This window comes from Megalobrama amblycephala, linkage group LG12 (genome assembly GCF_018812025.1).
Source record: "Megalobrama amblycephala isolate DHTTF-2021 linkage group LG12, ASM1881202v1, whole genome shotgun sequence".
NCBI classification, from domain to species: domain Eukaryota; kingdom Metazoa; phylum Chordata; class Actinopteri; order Cypriniformes; family Xenocyprididae; genus Megalobrama; species Megalobrama amblycephala.
In genome coordinates, this window is record NC_063055.1 from 25,358,861 (window position 1) to 25,380,332 (window position 21,472).

At 36.4% G+C, this 21,472-nt stretch overlaps 1 protein-coding gene across 1 annotated transcript in view; it reads left to right on the forward strand.

Annotated features, from left to right (window-relative positions):
- The first annotated feature begins 84 nt into the window (after positions 1-84).
- Positions 85-21,472, forward strand: part of slc26a6 (solute carrier family 26 member 6) — a 23,152-nt gene continuing 1,764 nt past the window's right edge. Inside the window, 19 exon segments of the mRNA XM_048209994.1 lie at positions 85-376; positions 534-2,637; positions 3,247-3,386; positions 3,511-3,621; positions 5,341-5,516; positions 5,599-5,763; positions 5,968-6,120; positions 7,987-8,069; positions 8,187-8,334; positions 9,562-9,675; positions 14,143-14,220; positions 14,367-14,462; positions 14,636-14,742; positions 15,110-15,179; positions 17,076-17,168; positions 17,383-17,472; positions 17,474-17,524; positions 17,630-17,854; positions 17,938-17,992. Of these exon segments, the coding sequence (XP_048065951.1) occupies positions 2,489-2,637; positions 3,247-3,386; positions 3,511-3,621; positions 5,341-5,516; positions 5,599-5,763; positions 5,968-6,120; positions 7,987-8,069; positions 8,187-8,334; positions 9,562-9,675; positions 14,143-14,220; positions 14,367-14,462; positions 14,636-14,742; positions 15,110-15,179; positions 17,076-17,168; positions 17,383-17,472; positions 17,474-17,524; positions 17,630-17,854; positions 17,938-17,992 (2,104 nt within the window). The 5' untranslated portion in view covers positions 85-376; positions 534-2,488.

Below are 21,472 nucleotides of genomic sequence, written 5' to 3' on the forward strand. Positions count from 1 at the left end.
TTGAATGTGAACCAGTGTGTCTTACCGCTCTGTCTGGGTCACAGGTGCTTCAGGACTTTGAGAACACACAGACCTCGTTTTTCTGTGCTGCATGTCCAGGTTACATGTCTCACACATACAGCCACACTCTCACATAATCTAATATGATGTTCTTATATTAATATATAATGTGACTTTAAAGCAATAGTTCATCCAAGAACTGAACTTTTTAACATGTTTAATGCAGTCATATATATTTACTGTATGTCTTGTGTGTTTGTTTCTAGATAGTTTACTATCTCAGATGAAGAACCATGGTTTAGTTCCAGATTTTCTGTCTCTTTCTTCATTTTTCCCTTCAGTACATCATGCAGTCCTGCACTACCAGGGGCTACAGGTGTGTGTGTGTGTGTGTGTGTGTTTAAATGCTGTTATATATCTGTGTCATCTGGTTATTTTTTATATTTTTGTCTCTTTGTGTTTGAATGGGGCTGTTGTAGTTCACTGTAATTCAATAGCATTTTCTAATTCAGTTACGCATCTACATTTTACAGAACACAGACGTTACAGAGCTGTGACCTTTAATGGCCTCCCTTCATGAATGATGGATTCATGAACCTGCAAGCCTGAAAGAACCCCTCAGCACTGGGCTTTAGAAGTGACAAGAAAGGAGCAGAACTTCCAATTTTGATTTAATGGTTTGGAACAATTTTTTTGCATTCATCTGGATTTAAGGTGATATGTGGCAACAGCTGTTTGTTTATCGGCTACTGAACATGAAATTAGCCCTGACAATTTATGTCAGATGTTTTACTTTTCTTATTTCCTTTTTTATTTGCTTGCTTGTTTGTTGCTGCATTTGTTGCTTTTGTCATTATTCTACTTTTAGGTTAGATGGCTGTTTGAAATAGTTAAAATATATAATATAGAAGTGTCCTCAAAACATTATGTACATATCTGTGCATCTGTAACCTGCAAGATTCTTATTAACATATGTTTGTTTTTTTATGTTAGAGACCAATTTGGTTTGTAGACAGTGAAATAATTCAAATATGTACAAAAGAACAACATATAGAAACATGAATAGTATGGAAAATAAAGATCTAAATAATAATGAACACTCCAACAGAGTCACAAAGGGTCGACTGAAAACAGTCAAATTGCACCAGCTCATTACAGTTCAGTCAATATACGTAGAGATCACACAAGTGCATCGCTGTAATGTTTTTCTTGTACCCCCAGTGAATTAAACCATAAATGTCATTAGAAGAGACTTTGTTCTCAGGTCCATTGTTGGGGAGAGGCCACATTAATATTTAATGCAGTTCATCTTGCTCACATGTTTACTTGGGACATAGCATATTGTATAAAGCTAATCATAATTACTAACGCTGCCACCAACTGAAAACTTTTAGCATTTTTAGTATGCACTCTAAAAATTGCTGGGTTGTTTCAACCCACGTTTGAGTCAAATATGGACAAACCCAAGTGTTGGGTTTGTCAATATTTGACCCAATCATTGAGTGTGGTTAAATAAAATAAAATTGTATTACAATTGAGGACATCCCAAAATTTCCCCAAAGGAATGTTTTGTCAGTATTAGTTCACTTTTGTCACCTAAAACTAAAGATAGTGTACATAAACTAAAAATACTGGGTTGTTTCAACCCATGTTTGGGTCAAATATGATCAAACAAATATGATAAACCATTTGTTTTTTTTTCTTTTAATTAAATTTGTAAACCCAACTGTTGGGTTTGTCCACATTTGACCCAAACATGGATTGAAACAGCCCAGCATTTTTACACTCATCATACACTCATCAAGTTAAACGTATAAACACCCATTATTACATGATTACATAATTGCAATTTCATATACAAGTCTGTATATTCTCAAATAAAGACAAGAAATGTCTTTACTTCACCGGATCAAAACACTTCAGAGATCTTGTGGCATGACAGGCAAAAATGTGTTTCAAAGATCTACCTTTAACAGTTCACTCGTACAAAACTACATTGACAGAATGAACATGGTGTTTTCTATCTAATCAGACTGAGATAAGGTGGCGTAGGTCTCTAGTGTGAAAGTGTCCAACATTGACTCTAAAGAATCCCCCCCCCCTCCTCTGTGTTTTTGGGACTTTGCTCCCCATATGAACACATTAGAATTCTATCAGTGAGTGTGTGAATGGATCAGACGGGTATCGGAAAGGGCAGGATACACATTAACATAACCTGCAATAGAAGAGAAGAGCCTGGGACGTTAATCAATCCATTGCTGTCCAGAACTTCACTGCACAACCAGCAAGACCCATAGATCTCTCACTGGATTCACTGGAGAACATCCTTCTTGTTTCTGGGTCTATTTTCATGGACATTAAGAATTGAGTTTTCATGTGAGGACATGTTTTTGGGATCTTGGGAACAGTGAGTGTGAGAAGAGAAAATTTGATAAAGGTTCACATCCACATCTGGAATAGAGAATTGAGTATTCAATAGAGTTTCAAAATGGAAGAAGAGTTGAAAGGCACAGAGCTCAGGAAGAGGGTACCATATCACATCCACAGAGATGTACTGGATGAGCTCAGTGTTGACCAAGTTGCAGAGAAATCGGATGTCAAATTTTCAGCAAAAGAAAAACTCAAAGATGCTGTCAGGTGTGTAAATATGTCTTAGTGCTGAGCCTAAAGGGATAGTTCACCTTTTCGTCATTTATTCCCCCATCAAGTTGTTCCAAACCTGTATACATTTCTTTGTTCTGCAGAACACAAAGGAAGATATTTGGAAGAATGTTTGTAACCAAGCAGATCTCGCTCCCCATTGACTGCCATGGTATTTTTTTTTTTTTTTTTATCTGCTTGGTTACAAACATTCTTCCAAATATCTTCTTTTGTGTTCAGCAGAACAAAGAATTGTATACAGGTTTGGAACAACTTGAGGGGGAGTAAATGATGACAGAATTTTAATTTTTGAGTGAATTATTCCTTTAAATTACATTATATTAAATAATTATAAACTTGTGAAAATGCTTCTATTTTGCTTTTTTTTCCATTACAGCTTGTATCAGCAAAATAGTTTGAGTGAAGAGTTGAACTGAAAATGACCATGCATTAATTGATTGATCATGTTGTTCAGCATGATTTGAGAATGATTTAAAGAGCTTATTGTGCTTTAATGAAGAGAGATTTTTCAAACTTTTAAACCCCACTTTTAATTTGCTCTTCTTCATTTTATTAACTTCCTCAATCATTTTCTTTGTTCATCAGGTGTACAGGCCCAAGGTTTAAGAACTGTTTCCTATCATTTATTCCTCTCCTGGTATGGCTGCCACGATACCCATTTCGAGAAAATGCTATTGGCGATCTTGTATCAGGAATCAGTGTGGGAATCATGCACCTTCCACAAGGTTTAACACAAGCAGATGCACATATATATATATTACCATAGCACACCCGTTACTTGATATACTGTAGACCTAAACAAAAACACAAACAATCATATGTCACCTGTAATGTGTTTTGTGTGTGTAGGTATGGCATATGCTTTGCTGGCTGCGGTCCCTCCTGTTTTTGGTCTGTATTCCTCCTTCTACCCCATTCTCATTTACTTCATATTTGGAACATCCAAACACATCTCTGTGGGTAAGTACACACTATGATTTCTGTTGTTCCCGAAGGGAAAGTTCACCCAGAAAATTAAAATTCTGTCATCATTTGCACACCCTCATGTCATTCTAAACTTGTATTACTGACTTTCTTCGGTGGAACATAAAAGAAGATATTTTGAAGAATGTTGGTAACCAACTTCCCTTGCATTTTTTGTCTATACATTGGAAGTCAATGTGAACTGAAACTGTTTGCTTTTAAATCTTAAAAGTAAATAAATCTTATTTTGTGTTCTACAGACAAAAGAAATGCATACAAGTTTGGAACAACATGAGGTTGAACAAATGATGACAGAATTTTCATTTCTGGCTGAACTATTCCTTTAAATCATAAATGCCACTTATGTTGCAAGTCTGACGTTGTGTGGATGCGGAACACTTAAGAACTAGTTGATATTACTGATTTCAAACCTGTGCTTTAGGTGCCATGTTTGATTTGAGAGCTGCCGGTGAACATTATGGCAAATAATGACATAAATTTAAAGGTGCCCTAGAATTAAATATTGAATTTATATTGGCATAGTTGAATAACAAGAGTTCAGTACATGGAAAAGACATACAGTGAGTTTCAAACTCCATTGTTTCCTCCTTCTTATATAAATCTTGTTTGTTTAAAAGACCTCAGAAGAACAGGCGAATCTCAACATAACACTGACTGTTATGTAACAGTCGGGATCATTAATATGTATGACCCCAATATTTGCATATGCCAGCTCATGTTCAAGGCATTAGACAAGGGCAAAACATCTGGATGTGCACAGCTGAATAAACAGACTAGGTAAGCAAGCAAGGACAATAGCGAAAAATGCCAGATGGAGCAATAATAACTGACATGATCCATGATAACATGATATTTTTAGTGATATTTGTGAATTGTCTTTCTAAATGTTTCGTTAGCATGTTGCTAATGTACTGTTAAATGTGGTTAAAGTTACCATCGTTTCTTACTGTATTCACGGAGATGAGAGCCGTCGCTATTTTCATTTTTAAACACTTGCAGTCTGTATAATGCATAAACACAACTTCATTCTTTATAAATCTCTCCAACAGTGTGTAATGTTAGCTTTAGCCACACAGCATAGCCTCAAACTCATTCAGAATCAAATGTAAACATCCAAATAAATACTATACTCACATGATCCGATGTATGCAAGCAGCATGCATGACGAACATCTTGTAAAGATCCATTTTGAGGGTTATATTAGCTGTGTGAACTGCGTTTATGCTGTTTAAGGCAAGTGCGAGCTCCGGGGGAGGGGGAGCACGAAAATATATCGGTGCATAGTTAATGATGCCCCAAAATAGGCAGTTAAAAAAATGAATTAAAAAAAAATCTATGGGGTATTTTGAGCTGAAACTTAACAGACACATTCAGGAGACACCTTAGACTTATAGTACATCTTTTAAAAAGAAGTTCTAGGGCACCTTTAATTCTGTTTTCACATAAAGCTATTGTATGACTTGAAATATAGCTCAGTGTAGTTGTATGGACTACCGTTATGGTGCTTGTATAGTGCTTTTTTGAGTGATTCACAGCCTTTTTGTCACAGTTCACCTTGCTGATGCAGTATGAGTGAGAAAATAATGATAGATTTTCAATTTTTGAGTGAACTATGCCTTTAAATCCAGCTAGACAGTTGGTCCCCACAAATACAGCAAAAATGACCCACACTTTCTAATATCTCTCTGTCTACAGGTACATATGCAGTTATGAGCGTTATGATTGGCAGCGTGACGGAGCGTTTGGCTCCAGACTCAGACTTCATGATGCCAGGCAATGACACCAACATCACCATCTTAGACACTGTCGGCCGTGATGCGGAGAGGGTCAAGATTGCTGCCACTGTGACTTTCTTATCTGGCATTTTCCAGGTAGGTTCTCTTGGAATTGTACAGTATGTAGCTTTGAAGGTGTGTATGTGACTAAGTGTTTATGTGGTGTCTGTGTTTGTAGTTGCTCCTTGGTTTGGTTCGGTTTGGTTTTGTGGTGACTTATCTCTCAGAGCCACTGGTGAGAGGTTACACGACAGCAGCTGCCATCCACGTTATCGTCTCCCAGCTTAAATATTCCTTCGGCATCAACCCACAACGGTACAGCGGACCTTTGTCTCTTATATATGTGAGTATGAACACATGCTAAAAACAATACGTATAACAATAAATCCCATGTGACTAATGGTTATGGAGCGTCAAGGACAAATAATCACACCTATGTGTAATTTGTGTTTAGTGCCCCCTATTGGCGGGGGTTATTACTTACACTCTGAAAGCAATGAATGATTTTAATACTTATTTCACTTTTGTTCTCTCTCTCTCTCTCCAGACAGTCATAGAGATTTGTGCATTGCTTGGAAAGACTAACATTGGTACTCTGGTAGTTAGCATTGTAACCATTGCTGGCCTGATCATTGCAAAGCAACTTAGTGCCTTGGCAGCACGCAAAATTCCTGTTCCTATTCCTGTTGAGCTGATCACTGTGAGTAACTTCATACAGTTAAACACACACATGCATACACAAATATTTACTTAGCTAACTGAGGACATACAGAGACTTGTACTTTTTTTAATAAAAGATAATTGGTAACACCTTACAATAATACAATATTATTTAATGCATCAATTAATGATTAATACTATATAATAATAATATTACCATTCATTCTTAGTTCATGTTAGCTCCATTAAATAATTTTAACAGATGCAACTGGTCCATATTACTTAGTAATGTAATAATAAATGTTGAAATTAGATTAATAAATGCTTTAAAAGTAATTTTATAATTAGTAATGTTAATGTAGTTAACTAATATTAACAAATGGACCCTTAATTGTAAATTATTACCAGATAATTACTGAAAAGGAGTAAGGAGGAATGCTCAGGTAGCTAGCTTGAAGCCAGTGGGTCCAGTCTAGTCACTCAGGTATAGGAGTCTTTATTGCACATCCAAGCAGGTATTGTGTGTATATGTGCATCATGTGTCTGCGTGTGAGTGTGTGGTTTCTACAATAGAACAGAGAAATACAGAGTTTTAGTTCACCAAAAAAACAATGGTAAATCAGTTGCAAGGCAACTACAAGTACTCCATTGAATTCCAAGGTAATCAAGTAATTTAAACAATACATGAGGCTACCTACTTACACTATAAGCTATAACATAGTCAATTACACACAGGAAAACAAAAAGGAGTAAGAATCAGTCCTCTGCACAGTACAGCCACAATGCAACAGAAAGGGAAAGCTGTGGGCACAGGTGCAGATAATAAAGCCTGAGGGAGTCCTAATTGTCTTGAGATTGGTTAGGTTGAGCTTGGGGCTAACAGGGAAATGAATAAGCTAGAGGGCTTTATTAAAGCTGTTTTGAAGATGCAGCTTAGAGACACAAATATTCCCAATAATTACAGTACCTGTCAAAAGTATGCTCATCAAGGCTGCGTTAATTTGATCACAAATACAATAAAAACAGTAATATTGTACAATATTATTACAATTTAAAAGAATTGTTTTCTATTTTATGAAATTAAAAAATGTAGTTTATTTCTGTGATGGCAAAGTTGAATTTTCAGCAACATTACTTCAGTCTTCAGTGTCACATGATCCTTCAGAAATCATTCTAATATGCTGATTTGCTCAAGAAACATTTAATATTATAAAATGTTGAAAACAGTGCTTTTGTGGAAACAATGATACCATTCAAACTTTTGTGGTAAGATTAAAATAAGACAGAGAAATTAATACATTTATTCATAATAAATGCTGTTCATTAACTTTCTATTCTTCAAAGAATCCTGAAAAAGTGTCACCATTTCCACAAAAATGTTAAGCAGCACAACTGTTTTCAACATTGATAATAATAAGAAATGATTTCTGAACGATCATGTGACACTGAAGACTGGAGTAATGATGCTGAAAATTCAGCTTTACATCACAGAAATAAATTACATTCTAAAATATGTTCAAATAAAAAACAGTTATTTTAATTTGTAATAATATTTTACAGTTTTTACTGTATCTTTGATTAAATAATTGCAGCCTTGGTGAGCATAAGAGACGACTTTTGAAAACATAAAAAAAATTGTAATGTTTTCAAACTTTTGACAGGTACTGTATATATACTACTGACTAACCATGACTTTCTCAGCCCTAAACCTACACCTATAAAAAAACTTTATGCATTTTTTGTATTTATATTTATATTCATATTTTATATTTTATTTATAATATCATTTCATTATAATTTTTTTTTTTCTGTCAAAAAGTGTCATCAGTTTTGGCTTTTCCTGTTTGGTAATGTGCCATATTGCTTTGAGGGTTTCTTAAAGCTTTAATCTTGTTTGTGTATGTAGATTATTATTGCTACTGTGGTGTCATGGCAGATGAATTTGAAGACCAAATACGAAGTTGAAGTAGTTGGAGAAATCCCATCAGGGTGAGTCCAACACACTGCTATGCAGCACAAATACAACTATACAGAACTCTATGTTACTACAAAGTCATAGTACTTCTTCATGTTCATATACTCATCTGTATCTCCTTCACATTGTAGTCTGCAGGCTCCTGTGGCGCCCGCTGTTTCACTGCTGGGTTCAATGGTTGGTGATGCTTTTGCACTGGCTGTTGTTGGTTATGGCATTGCTATCTCACTGGGTAGAATTTTTGCCCTCAAATATGCTTACAAAGTCGACAGTAACCAGGTAAGAGACTCATAAAAGATGATTTTTTTAAATGAATTTTTTTTCACCAAGCACACATTAAATTGTTACCAAAAAAAGAATCCTGAAAAAAAAATCACTGTTTTCACAACAATATTAAGCAGCACAACTATTTGCATAATTTCTTATAATAAAAAATATGTCAAATTAGATTGAGTGATGAATCATCTTACACTGAAGACTGGAGTAATGGCTAATATAATTTTTTCCATCTTTTCATGTCAAATTTAGTGTCAACATAAGCAAACAGCATAGTAAAACCACAAGACCGGAAAATATGGTTTTGCTTTATCTTTAAAATCTTTGGAAGCAATCTCAGTACAAACACAAATAAACAAACAGGGAGAATTTAGCAAAGAGAGAGGTCAGTAATGCAAAATGTTTACTCTGTACCTTTTAAAAACAGGAAAAAGTCACATATACAAAAATGGGCAGTTACACTTTATTTTAAGGTGTCCTTGTTACAGTGAAATTATACAGTTAGATACTATTAGTATTAGATTACTGTTAGTAATATCAACAACATGTATTTACTATGGGGTTAGGATTATGATTTGGTTTAGGGCTAATTGCATGTAATTATGCATAATTTACTGTTATTACTATAATAAGTACAAGGACACTGTAACATAGTTCGTATATACGGAAAGAAGGAGGCGGGAACCGGCGAACATTCAACAAAACTTTAATACCAAAGTAAACAAAGAACAAAACGAAAGTAATGCCGGCAGACCCTCGCGGACGTCTGCCAGCCACACAAACATAATAAAACATGAAATAATATCCAGGCCTGGTCCTTCTATCGTCCTTCACTGTCGTCGCTCCTCCTTTTATGCTCCCGGAGCTCCTCCGTGAGAGACTCAAGGCCGATGCGCCTCCCAGGTGGGGCTCATTAACTCTCGCGCCACCGGCCTCGCGCCGTTCCCTCACGGCTCTCGCCCGCCCTGGTCGCCACAGACACACACACAAAAAAAAGTGTTACCGAACTGGCATTACACAATATTTTCCTGGAACTTTAGTTCTTAAATTCAAATCCAGTTGCCAGTTTTATCTGAAAAGCTGGCAGTTTGTGTCTTTTGTTCATCTCTAAGTAGCCGAAAGTCATTGATTCAGTTCAACCCACAATTTTTTTGCACAGAATTCCAAAAGTTTGGAAAAAACTGTTTTGTTTGAACGTCTTGTGTTCTTCTTGTAATGTGTCTGGATCAGGAGCTCATAGCACTGGGTCTGTCTAACTCCATTGGAGGATTGTTCAACTGCTTTGCTATCAGCTGCTCTATGTCTCGCAGCATGGTGCAGGTCAGCACCGGGGGGAAGACACAGGTGAGAACATCAGCAAAATGCAAACTGACATTTCCTTTTTAACCTTTTTTTCCTAACTTGTTTTGAATAGATGGATGGATGGAACCTTGTGAAAAAGAAGTCTACTTAATTGTAAGGAATGTACTTATAGTGTGCTTCAAATCTTAAAAGTACATAAAAAAACTGTTTCTTAACAAACATAAGTACATTTTTAAAAAGTGCACCTAAATTAAAAGTTATTAAAAAATTAAAAGTACCTTAAAGTATGTTTAAAATTGTTATCTTAATATTTGGCTGTGTGAAAGAAGTACACTTAATAACTAAAGAAGAAAGTAAAGTACCTAATTATAATTTTAACAGTAGTGTTGTTCAGTATTACATTTAAAGTTAATATTTTTAAATACACAACATTTCAGCGTCATCATTAAGAATGTATAATACAAATATTTTTAAAGAGGACCTATAATGTCCCATTGAAAAGATGTAATACAAGTCTCTGGTGTCCCCAGAATGTGTCTGTGAAGTTTAAAGGTGCCCTAGAATCAGAATTTGAATTTACCTCGGCATAGTTGAATAACAAGAGTTCAGTACATGGAAATGACATACATTGAGTTTCAAACCCCATTGTTTCCTCCTCCTTATATAAATCTCATTTGTTTAAAAGACTTCCGGAAAACACTCGGATCTCAACATAACACCGACTGTTACGTAACAGTCAGGATCATTAATATGTATGACCCCAATATTTGCATAATGCCAGCCCATGTTCGACGCATTAGACAAGGAAAGGCAGTATTAACGGCTGGATCTGTGCACAGACAAGGTAAGCAAGCAAGAACAACAGCGAAAAATGGCAGATGGAGCGATAATAACTGACATGATCCATGATATCATGATATTTTTAGTGATATTTGTAAATTGTCTTTCTAATGTTTCATTAGCATTTGTTGCTAATGTACTGTTAAATGTGGTTAAAGTTACCATCGTTTCTTACTGTATTCACGGAGACAAGAGAGCCGTCGCTATTTTCATTTTTAAACACTTGCAGTCTGTATAATGCATAAACACAACTTCATTCTTTATAAATCTCTCCAACAGTGTAGCATTAGCCATTAGCCACAGAGCATAGCCTCAAACTCACACAGAATCAAACGTTAACATCAAAATAAATAATTTACTCACATAATTCGAAGCATGCATGCAGCATGCATGACGAACATCTTGTAAAGATCCATTTGAGGGTTATATTAGCTGTGTGAACTTTGTAAATGCGCTGTAAAATAGTCAGAGCTCCTGGGGCAGGGAGAGCATCTCTTAAAGGGGCGGTGCGCTGCCAAAATCAGTGTGTAGTTAATGAGGTCCCAAAATAGGCAGTTAAAAAAATTAATTAAACAAAATCTATGAGGTATTTTGAGCTGAAACTTCACAGACACATTCAGGAGACAACTTATATTTTGTGAAAAAGCATTCTAGGTCACCTTTAAGCTCAAAATACCCCACAGATTATTTATTATAGCTTGTCAAATTTGCCCCTATTTGGGTGTGAGCAAAATATGCTGTTTTGTGTGTGTCCCTTTAAATGCAAGTGAGCTGCTGCTCCCGGTCTGCTTTCCAGAAGTGGGCGGAGCTTTAACAGCTCGCGCTTCGGATACTTAACAACAACAAAACTGGAGAATCTCACGCAGGCAAAATGACAATTGACAGTAACAGTGTTCAGTCTTACATTGTACAAACCGGAGTCAGACACTGATGGAGAGACTTAGGAAGAAGTTACAACTTTTCTGGATGTTTCTGAATGGTTAATGGATAAATTTATGTACTTGCTGTGGAGTTGATTCAACTCATCGACTAGCATGTGCCGTCATGTTAAACTTTTGTGCAAATCCAGCGTTGAATTGACCCTCATTTGGTGAAGCAGTCCGGCGTAAAATTACTGCATGGCAACAACACTCTTCTACAACAACTCTTCCTCTTCTCTAAAGCAGCCCAACATGGCCTCACCCCCTTTGTTGCATGTTCTTGGGGGCGGAGTTTATGTAAATTTTAGGGTTAGTGATGTCACTAACATGGGAAGAAGCTCGTTGTAGTCTCTACCAGCCATTGATGTTTATATTTTCTAGCGATCATTCAAAAACTAACTCAGGTTTCTGTAGTTCTGCTATTCAGATGTGGGTCCAATATTTTCTAAAAATGTGTCGATTAATGCAGCTTGTCTGTCTTATTACTTATAATGATCAAGGATTGTTTACAAGTGTAATGCATTATCAGCTATTCACGTTTGTGCTCGGCTAACGTGGCAGTTTACAACATGGCTGTGGGCCCGGTTCGCTTACATAATTGTAAAACAAACAGTTTTTCCTCTGCGTTTTCATTATTACAGTAGTAAGGAGCTCTATCTGTACTGTAATAGGATGTGAAGATGCTAGTCCGCACTAACTAGTTGAAGTTTTCTCTCTGTAAATATTGTAATGTCAAACAATGTTATAGCCATTTTTTTCTTTGTTAATAGTTATGACGAAAAAGTCTGTGTACACATCTGGCCTAAATGTTTATCTTATGTTTAGAGGTTTTCAGATTTGCTTGGCACCTACATAAAGTATAACAGTGACACTACTATCGTGTCTTATAAATAACGCAAACTAAGGTGACACTTACCATAGAGAAACGTCCTACTCCAGTCGTGGTTGCGAATCAGTTTCTGGTTGATCGACTACTTCAGACGTTTTGTCGCACTGGGGCTCAAATTTATATGGTAAAGTCGATGCTATCTTTTCTGTCCATACATTGTACACAAAGTCTTGCGAATTGATACTGTTATTCAGTTATGGCAGTGGGCATGTGGTGCGCGCAGTAGACCAATCACAAAGGATTGGGTCATCTGACCAATCAGAGCAGTGTAAGCTCACGGAAAGGAGGGGTTTACAGTGACTGATTCATTGAACTACTTCAAACGAATCGTTTACCAATCTTTGGTGAACTGAGGTGAAATTAAAGGTGCCCTAGAACATGTTTTTAAAAGATGTAATATAAGTCTAAGGTGTCCCCTGAATGTGTCTGTGAAGTTTCAGCTCAAAATACCCCATAGATTTTTTTTAATTAATTTTTTTAACTGCCTATTTTAGGGCATCATTATAAACGCGCCGATTTATGCTGCGGCCCCTTTAAATCCCGTGCTCTCCGCCCACAGAGCTTTCGCATGCCTTAAACAGTGCATAAACAAAGTTTACACAGCTAATATAACCCTTAAAATGGATCTTTACAAAGTGTTCGTCATGCATGCGTCGGATTATGAGAGTTGTTTACATTGATTCTGAGTGAGTTTGAGGCTATGCTGCGTGGCTAAAGCTAACATTAACGTTACACACTGTGGGAGAGATTTATAAAGAATGAAGTTGTGTTTATGAATTATACAGACTGCAAGTGTTTAAAAATGAAAATAGCAACGACTCTTGTCTCCGTGAATACAGTAAGAAATGATGGTAACTTTAACCACAATTAACAGTACATTAGCAACATGCTAACGAAACATTTAGAAAGACAATTTACAAATATCACTAAAAATATCATGATATCATGGATCATGTCAGTTGTTATTGCTCCATCTGCCATTTTTCACTGTTGTCCTTGCTTGCTTACCTGCATAAAGTCTGTTGATTCAGCTGTGCACATCCAGACGTTCTGCCCTTGTCTAATGCCTTACATAATGATAATGTTGGGAAGATGGGCTGGCATATGCAAATATTGGGGGCGTACACCCCGACTGTTACATAACAGTCGGTGTTATGTTGAGATTCGCCTGTTCTTCGGAGGTCTTTTAAACAAATGAGATTTATATAAGAAGGAGTAAACAATGGAGTTTGAGACTCACTGTATGTCATTTCCATGTACTGAACTCTTGTTATTCAACTATGCCGAGGTAAATTCAATTTTTCATTCGAGGGCACCTTTAAATGTGTATTATGAGAAAACGAAAGTGTTTTTGACCTTGCATGCATGTAAACCTGTTGTAGGAGACTCCCAAAACAATATTAGGAACCTTAAAAAAGGCATAATAGGGGCACTTTAAAAGAAAATATCTCCCTTTGCACTGAACTTTGAGCACCGTAACTCTGATGTTTTTATGCTCTAACAGCAACATTACACACTAACTAAAGTTAAAAAAGTGAAATCATAATCAACCACCGCTTTAAATACACAACATACAAGTTTACTTAAGTGTCAAAAAAGCACTCTTAAGTTCAACTAATTACTATAATACATTTCCTTTTAATTTGCAAATAACATGCAATTAAGTGTCTGGAAACATTCAGTTTGCACTTAATTATATTCTTTTAGTATATCATCTCTGTAATAAGTACACTTTTTAAAGGTATGCTAAAGTGTGCTTCTTTTTCACAAGGGAATGGTTCATTCATTAGATTGTTAAACTGCTGGTTGATTTTGTTGAGCAAAAGTTTAAATTGAAACCTCTCTCTGACAAACTTTCAGGTGGCTGGAGCGATTTCTGCTCTGGTGATTCTGGTGATCTTGTTAAAGATTGGAGAACTCTTTGAGGAGCTGCCAAAGGTTAGTACCCTGATTCAGCCCTAGTGTGGGCCTGTCATGAATATTCATAATATAAGTTTTCAGTGCTGAGTTCATGAATATGCTAATGTGTCCATTTACATAGGAATATATGTACAAATTGTTCATGTGTGTGCTGGTTTCTTTAGGCAGTGCTTGCTGCTATAATCTATGTAAACCTGCATGGCATGATGAAGCAGTTTGGAGACATCTGCTCTCTCTGGAGGACCAACAAAGTGGATATGGTGAGAAGGAGAAGGAGAAAGCTTATGCAACACAATAAAAATAGACCTATACACACACACAAAAAAATAGGACTTAGAGCAGAAGGGAGTGAATAAAGCGACAAAGAAAAAAATGAAGGAAAAATCTGAATTGACGGTTTAGATATTATTCTCTCTGTTGTTTGTGTGTTTAGGTGGTGTGGGTGATGACTATGATCTTGACAGTGTTGTTCAATCCTGATATGGGACTGGCTGCATCTATCGCCTTCTCCATCCTCACTGTCGTCTTCAGAACTCAGCTGTGGGTGACAGAAACTGACAGTCTTAATAATTCACAAATACATGCAAAACCATGGAAAATGCACCATATTCAAATAATCTTAAACCCTAAATGACTAAACTAGATACAAGTGCACCATTTGCGTAATTAAATGAGAATGTAAAACTGGTTCTACATCTAGTCTCCTGTTTCACTTTGTACTGTTGAAGATCCCAGGAGAAGCTTTTTCGAGCGTCATATTGCATTTCCTTTTGAGTTCCCTTAGCTTGGCCATATGGAATTAAAGTCCTTAACGTCATCGTTTTTAGCAGTTGCATATAATCTCTCCATCTGTCCCTCTTTGTTTTGACTCCTTTCTTCTCCTTCACTATACCTGTTTCTTCAACAGACCGAAATACTCTCTTCTTGGCCAGGTTCCTGGCACTGACATCTACAGACCAGTAGAGGACTACAATCAGGTGAACATGACCACGACACCTCCATCTACAACATCATTAAAATTTATTCAACTGATTCTTTAGTTTTGACATAGTTGTTAAATTTGGAACAGCAGAGGTGTTGCACAATTGTCAAACAGTTGAGCTGGTGTTCTCATCAGTCTGGCACTCATAACCTGAATTACTACGCACTTCTTGAAACACCTACTCTTTCATTTGAACATATCTTAGATAATCTGATGAATTAATGTGTTATGTAATTTTGCAAGGGTGTGATATGTCTGTAATTGTTTGGTTGCATTGTGTTAGTTTCTATTTGCGTTACAGTTCTTATGGAGCGTTTGAATGTGTGGGTGTTGTTGTTTCATTTATTCATATAATTTATAGTTTCATTTATTAATTGAAGGCGCTTTAAGAGAGACCTAGTTATAAATAGTATTTATAAAGTATCTAATATTTGTTACATGTGTATGTTGCAAGTGATCAGGGGCATAAAGTGGTCAGTTTGTTGTAGTGCTATTGAAACTGAATACTTAACTAACTACCCTTTATTTTGAGATTTCAATTCCATGTCAAATGTAATTGGCCACAAGTTACACAGTCTTTGAGCTTTAGCAAAACATTTAATTACAGTATGACCATTGTTGAAGATGGAGGAAATTGACTCAAGTGATAAACTTTCAGTCAATGAACAACTATTCCATAGCAACATCTGCTTTTGTTAAAGGGTTTGTTCACCCAAAAATGAAAATTCTGTCATTAAATACTCACCCTCATGTTGTTCTACACCCGTAAGACCTTCATTCATCTTCAGAACACAAATATTATTGATAATAATAACACAGATATTTTTGATAAAATCCGACGGCTAAGTGAGGCCTCCATTGCCAGCAAGATAATTAACACTTTCAGATGCCCAGAAAGCTACTAAAGATATATTTAAAACAGTTCATGTAAGTACAGTGGTTCAACCTTAGTGTTATGAAGCGACAAGTATACTTTTTGTGCACCCAAAAAACAAAATAACGACTTTATTCAACAATATCTAGTAATGGGCGATTTCAAAACACTGCTTCATGAAGCTTCAAAGCTTTATGAATCTTTTGTTTCGAATCAGTGGTTCTGAGCAAGTATCAAACTGTCAAAGTCACGTGATTTCAGTAAACGAGGCTTTGTTATGTCATAAATGTTTTGATATTTCAATGGTTCACCACTGGGGGGCGTGACTTTGGCAGTTTGATACACGCTCCGAACCACTGAATCGAAACAAAAGATTCATAAAGCTTCAAAGCTTCATGAAGGAGTGTTTTGGAATCGCCCATCACTAGATATTGTTGAATAAAGTCGTTATTTCGTTTTTTTGGTGCACAAGAAGTTTTCTCTCGTCTCTTCATAATATTAAGGTTGAACCACTGTAGTCACATGAACTGTTTTAAATATGTCTTTAGTAGCTTTCTGGGCATTTGAAAGTGTTCATTCATCTTGTTGGCAATGCAGGCCTCACTGAGCCATCAGATTTCATCAAAAATATCTTAATTTGTGTTCCAAAGATGAACAAAGGTCTTAAGCGTGTGGAAAGACATGAAGGTGAGTAATAAATGACAGAATTTTCATTCTTGGTTAAACTAACCCTTTAAATGTAAAGTTTGGTAATTGTTTTCAGGATTTTCTTTTCTTGTGTCTCCTAGAGCCTCAGTCAGAGCATATTACATTTAATATGGTTCAGTTGTATTTGCATATGTAAATACCTTTTCATTTTTTTTTTAATAAATTATTGATCTCATTATTTATTTTTAAGAAAAAAAGTTATTTTTTATTTTATAATATTTACATTTTTTTTTTAAATTATTAATTAATTATATTAAATAATTATTTTATTTTAAGTATAATTTCACTGTACATTTTACACCCTTACAGGTGAAGCAGATTCCTGATATAATGATTTTCCGTTCATCTGCAACATTGTACTTTGCCAACGCTGAAATGTACATCGATGCACTCTATGAGAAGGTAGACATATGCAATATGTACTCTCAACTCTCATACATATTCATTCACACACATTTACATAAATACCATTTACAAGACATAATTAAACAGGTAATTATCCCAAACATACAATCTAACATAAACATGCACTGTGAGATTAGACCAAACAAGCAACATATAACACATGTACAGGTCAGGACTTTCACGCAGTAAAAATAAATGTGTTTGCGTGCAGACTGGGGTAGATGTGGCTAAACTTCTCTCACACAAGAAGAAACTGGAAGCAAAGAGACTCCGAAAAGAGAAGAAAGCCGCAAAGAAAGCCGAAGAAGGAAGCCAAGAAAAGAGCTAAAGAAGCTGCCGTTCAAACTACTAAGGTCCGCGTTTAAAGAGACCGTGTGATTGCATGTGGGTGTGTGAGATAATATCTATGTTTGCAAATTTTGGCTGAGCCACTGTTTTTCGCTTTTAACCATGGCCAGGATCCGCAGTTGTCGGACACAGAAGAAAGCGACGAGGAGCCGGAGTTGTCACACACAGAGGCAAATGGGGATGTACATAAGATGTCAGTCAAAGAGCCAAAGCATGTAGTAACTGTGGAGACGTGGCCTGACCCAAACACTGACAAGCCGCTCCCACGGGCAATCATTCTTGACCTGAGCCCAGTCAACTTCCTGGATACAGTTGGTGTTAAAACTCTACGCAATGTGAGACAAAATCTGTACTCGTTAACGATTTAATGAATATGTAACATGTTTTAACCCTGTTGAAACCCTTTGTTTAATGGCAGATCTATAAAGATTATGGAGAGGCTGGTGTACAGGTGTACTTATGTGGCTGCCAGAGTAAGTGAACGATACAAACCAATACATCTTATCTGAATACATTCTTAAAAATAAGGATTTCAAAAGGGTGATTTTATCGAAGAACATTTCAGTGGGCAGTTCTTAAAACAACCAGTTCTTAGTGAGAAGAACATTTTAAAGGTGCCCAAGAACGTTCTTTCACAAGATGTAATATAAGTCTAAGGTGTCTCCTGAATGTGTCTGTGAAGTTTCAGCTCAAAATACCCCATAGATTTTTTTTAATTAATTTTTTTAACTGCCTATTTTGGGGCATCATTAACAATGCACTGATTTACACTCGGTGCCACCCCCTTAAATCGCGTGCTCCCTGCCACATGAGCTGTCGACTATATTACAGCGCATTTACAAAGTTCACACAGCTAATATAACCCTCAAATGGATCTTTACAAGATGTTCGTCATGCATGCTGCATGCATGCTTCGAATTATGTGAGTAAAGTATTTATTTGGATGTTAAAGTTTTATTCTGAGTGAATTTGAGGCTGGGCTCCGTGGCTAATGGCTAATGCTACACTGTTGGAGAGATTTATAAAGAATGAAGTTGTGTTTATTGTGACTGTTACGTAACAGTCGGTGTTATGTTGAGATTCGCCTGTTCTTCGGAGCAGGGGCGTACGGGACACCCCCCCGCAGCCCCCGCGGTGCGTGGGGGCCCCCACCCTATGATGGGCCCCGTTGCAGATTCACCTATTTGCTACATAGCCTTTGCTTTTTTTTAGAACTGAACTCAAATGACTAAAGATTAAAATAATGATCTAACTGAAGCCCAAAAATGCAAGCAGAAGATCATAAAAATAGTGCTAAATTACCACAAAAGGGGGAAAAATTCACTGTTGTTTCCATCGCCGTTTGTAGGTAGCCAACAGCAAGCTTTGTTGCGCTATGTTAGCCTACTGTTAGCGGACATGAGTCAGACAAATAAATATGTGTTCGGTCTTTGCTGAGACATTATTATTGTTGTTGTTATTATTAATATTATTATTATTATTGTATATTGCCCAAACGTATTTACCCCATCGCCAGCTCTGCTCAGCTACCGGAATGTCTGAAGTTCTTCTCCAAATGTAGCCTAGCCAATAAGTCTAGTTATTTCTTTATTCTTTTATTTAAATACATGAATTTAGTTCAGGCCTTTATCATTTGATGCACCGATCTAAAATTTGCGGCCGAAACAGCAATTTTACGCGCTTGTCTAGAAGGGAACCTTGTATTGGCCTACACAAATTTGTGTCTAACTTAAAATTTAGACCAGCTAAAATATATTGTTAGACCAAAAATATCTTATCAATTAATTAAGTAATAAAGACATGTATTTAAGAAATTTAATAAAAACAGAAATACGTCTATTGCTTATTCAAAGGCCGCGGAAAGTTCGTTTGTTACGCACTTCAATCCATTCCACACCCGACGTTTTGGTTTTCTTCCTAATTATTAAATATAGGCAATTGGTTGATGAAACATTGATTGAAATTAAGATACAATTTCTACACAACGAAATTCACTTTAAAGAAAGTTTATGCTTAATGAAGCGGTCAAACTCATGTCTGACCCGCTGCATGTCTCCCGACATTGCGCATCCATCATGCTGCAAGTGATTCACTTTTCATAATAGGTGAAATTTTAAAAAAAAATTATAGCGACAGCTCTTGTCTCCTATACAGCTCAATATTTAAATATAAATATGAAACTAAATTGGCTACATTTTTATCCCTCTGGTCGACGAACGCGCCGGCGCGCTCTGATGGATTGTTTCATGACAGCTGAAACAACTTAAAATAGACTTTAGATTAGTGCAAAACTACAAATGGTCTACTTTTATTTGTGTACTGATACACTCACAATAACAACAAAACCTTGTATTTTTGTAAAATAAAATAAATACAAAACAGGGTGCGCTTTCAGCTTTCTCTGCGCGAATCTTTCTTAAACGTCTCTTTTGAAACGTGAAGTGAAAATTAACTTAAACTCAGCGAATAATTGTACCTGAAAGAAAGAAACATCTCCATTCGATAAGAAATTCGTAGGTCTGTGTTTTTGAAATTATGGCCAGTGCTCGTTGCTGCTGTTATCAGTTCTCTTGGCTCTCGTGCACATGAGCTCTTGATGTAGGCTACATTTCTCCGGACCACATGCCACAAGAAAGACTGTCCAGGGGTGAGTTTCCCGAAAGCATCGTTGGTAAACCATGCTCGTAAGTCCCATTGAACTCTATTGGTAACGACGGAACTTGCGACCATAGTTCGCTTTGGGAAACGCACCCCAGTTTAGCTCTTTTGAGTATTGAGAATGCTCATGCTCGTAACATCGACATTAAAGCAGCAGTGAAAGACTTTGCGCATCAAAACGCTCGGTGAGCGCAAAGGATTCGGTAGAGTGTTTGCTTTTTTGTGTGTGGTAGTCAGTTGATTAAAAAGAATAAACAAGTTAATCCTCAAAAGTTGGTATTTTAAGATGTATATAAAGTTAGTTTTTCTCAAAATACAGCATATAGCTGATATATAGAATAGAGCATAGCATAGGCCTATAACTGATAGAGTTGTTCTTTTAAAGTAGGCCTATGTTTTTTCTCCTAGTTCTTTTACTATTCATTTTTTTTTTTTACTGCGAGGCATGAAATTTTCTTGTATAATTTCTTCTCTACAATTTGCGATGCTTATAGGCCAGTGTTTAAACTGAGATGTGTTGGCCATTACATTTACTTTATTGAGCTTACTGTTAAATAAAATTTGTTCCTCGGGGGCTATAACTGATGTTTGTGAATTATTGCTGTGAAGGATCCTCCTGCTATTTCTAAAGTAACTAAAATCGGAGCCGCAGCACTTTTGCCTCCACGTTCGTAAATTAGCTTAAATATTTATTCCTGCCTGGATTTTAGTCTGCGATATCAAAATCACTAAACATTATATAGCATAAATAATATTATTCAATAATAACATCAAATTAATCAATGCAATGATAATTCACCACATGATTCACTGTTAAATCAGTTTTTGTGAACTGGGGGGGAGACGGACTCAGGTGCACAACAGATTTTAACACATGACATCACTGCTCGTGGGAGGGGCCTCATCTCATTATTTGCGGGGGGGCCTCACAGACATGCGGTACGCCACTGCTTCGGAGGTCGTTTAAACAAATGAGATTTATATAAGAAGGAGGAAACAATGGGGTTTCGAGACTCACTGTATGTCTTTTCCATGTACTGAACTCTTGTTATTTAACTATGCCTGAGGTAAATTCAATTTTTGAATCAAGGGCACCTTTAATTATCTAAAGAACCTCCTTCCACTGTAAAGAACATTTTGTTCAATGGAAAGGTTCCATGGATGTTAAAGGTTCTTCATGGAACTATAGATGCCAAAAAAAAAATCTTTATTTTTAAGATGTCACGTGTTCCTTTTGTTGCCTGGAATCTCACCTGAAATATGAGCATGCAGTCAAGGTGAACCTCATTCATCTT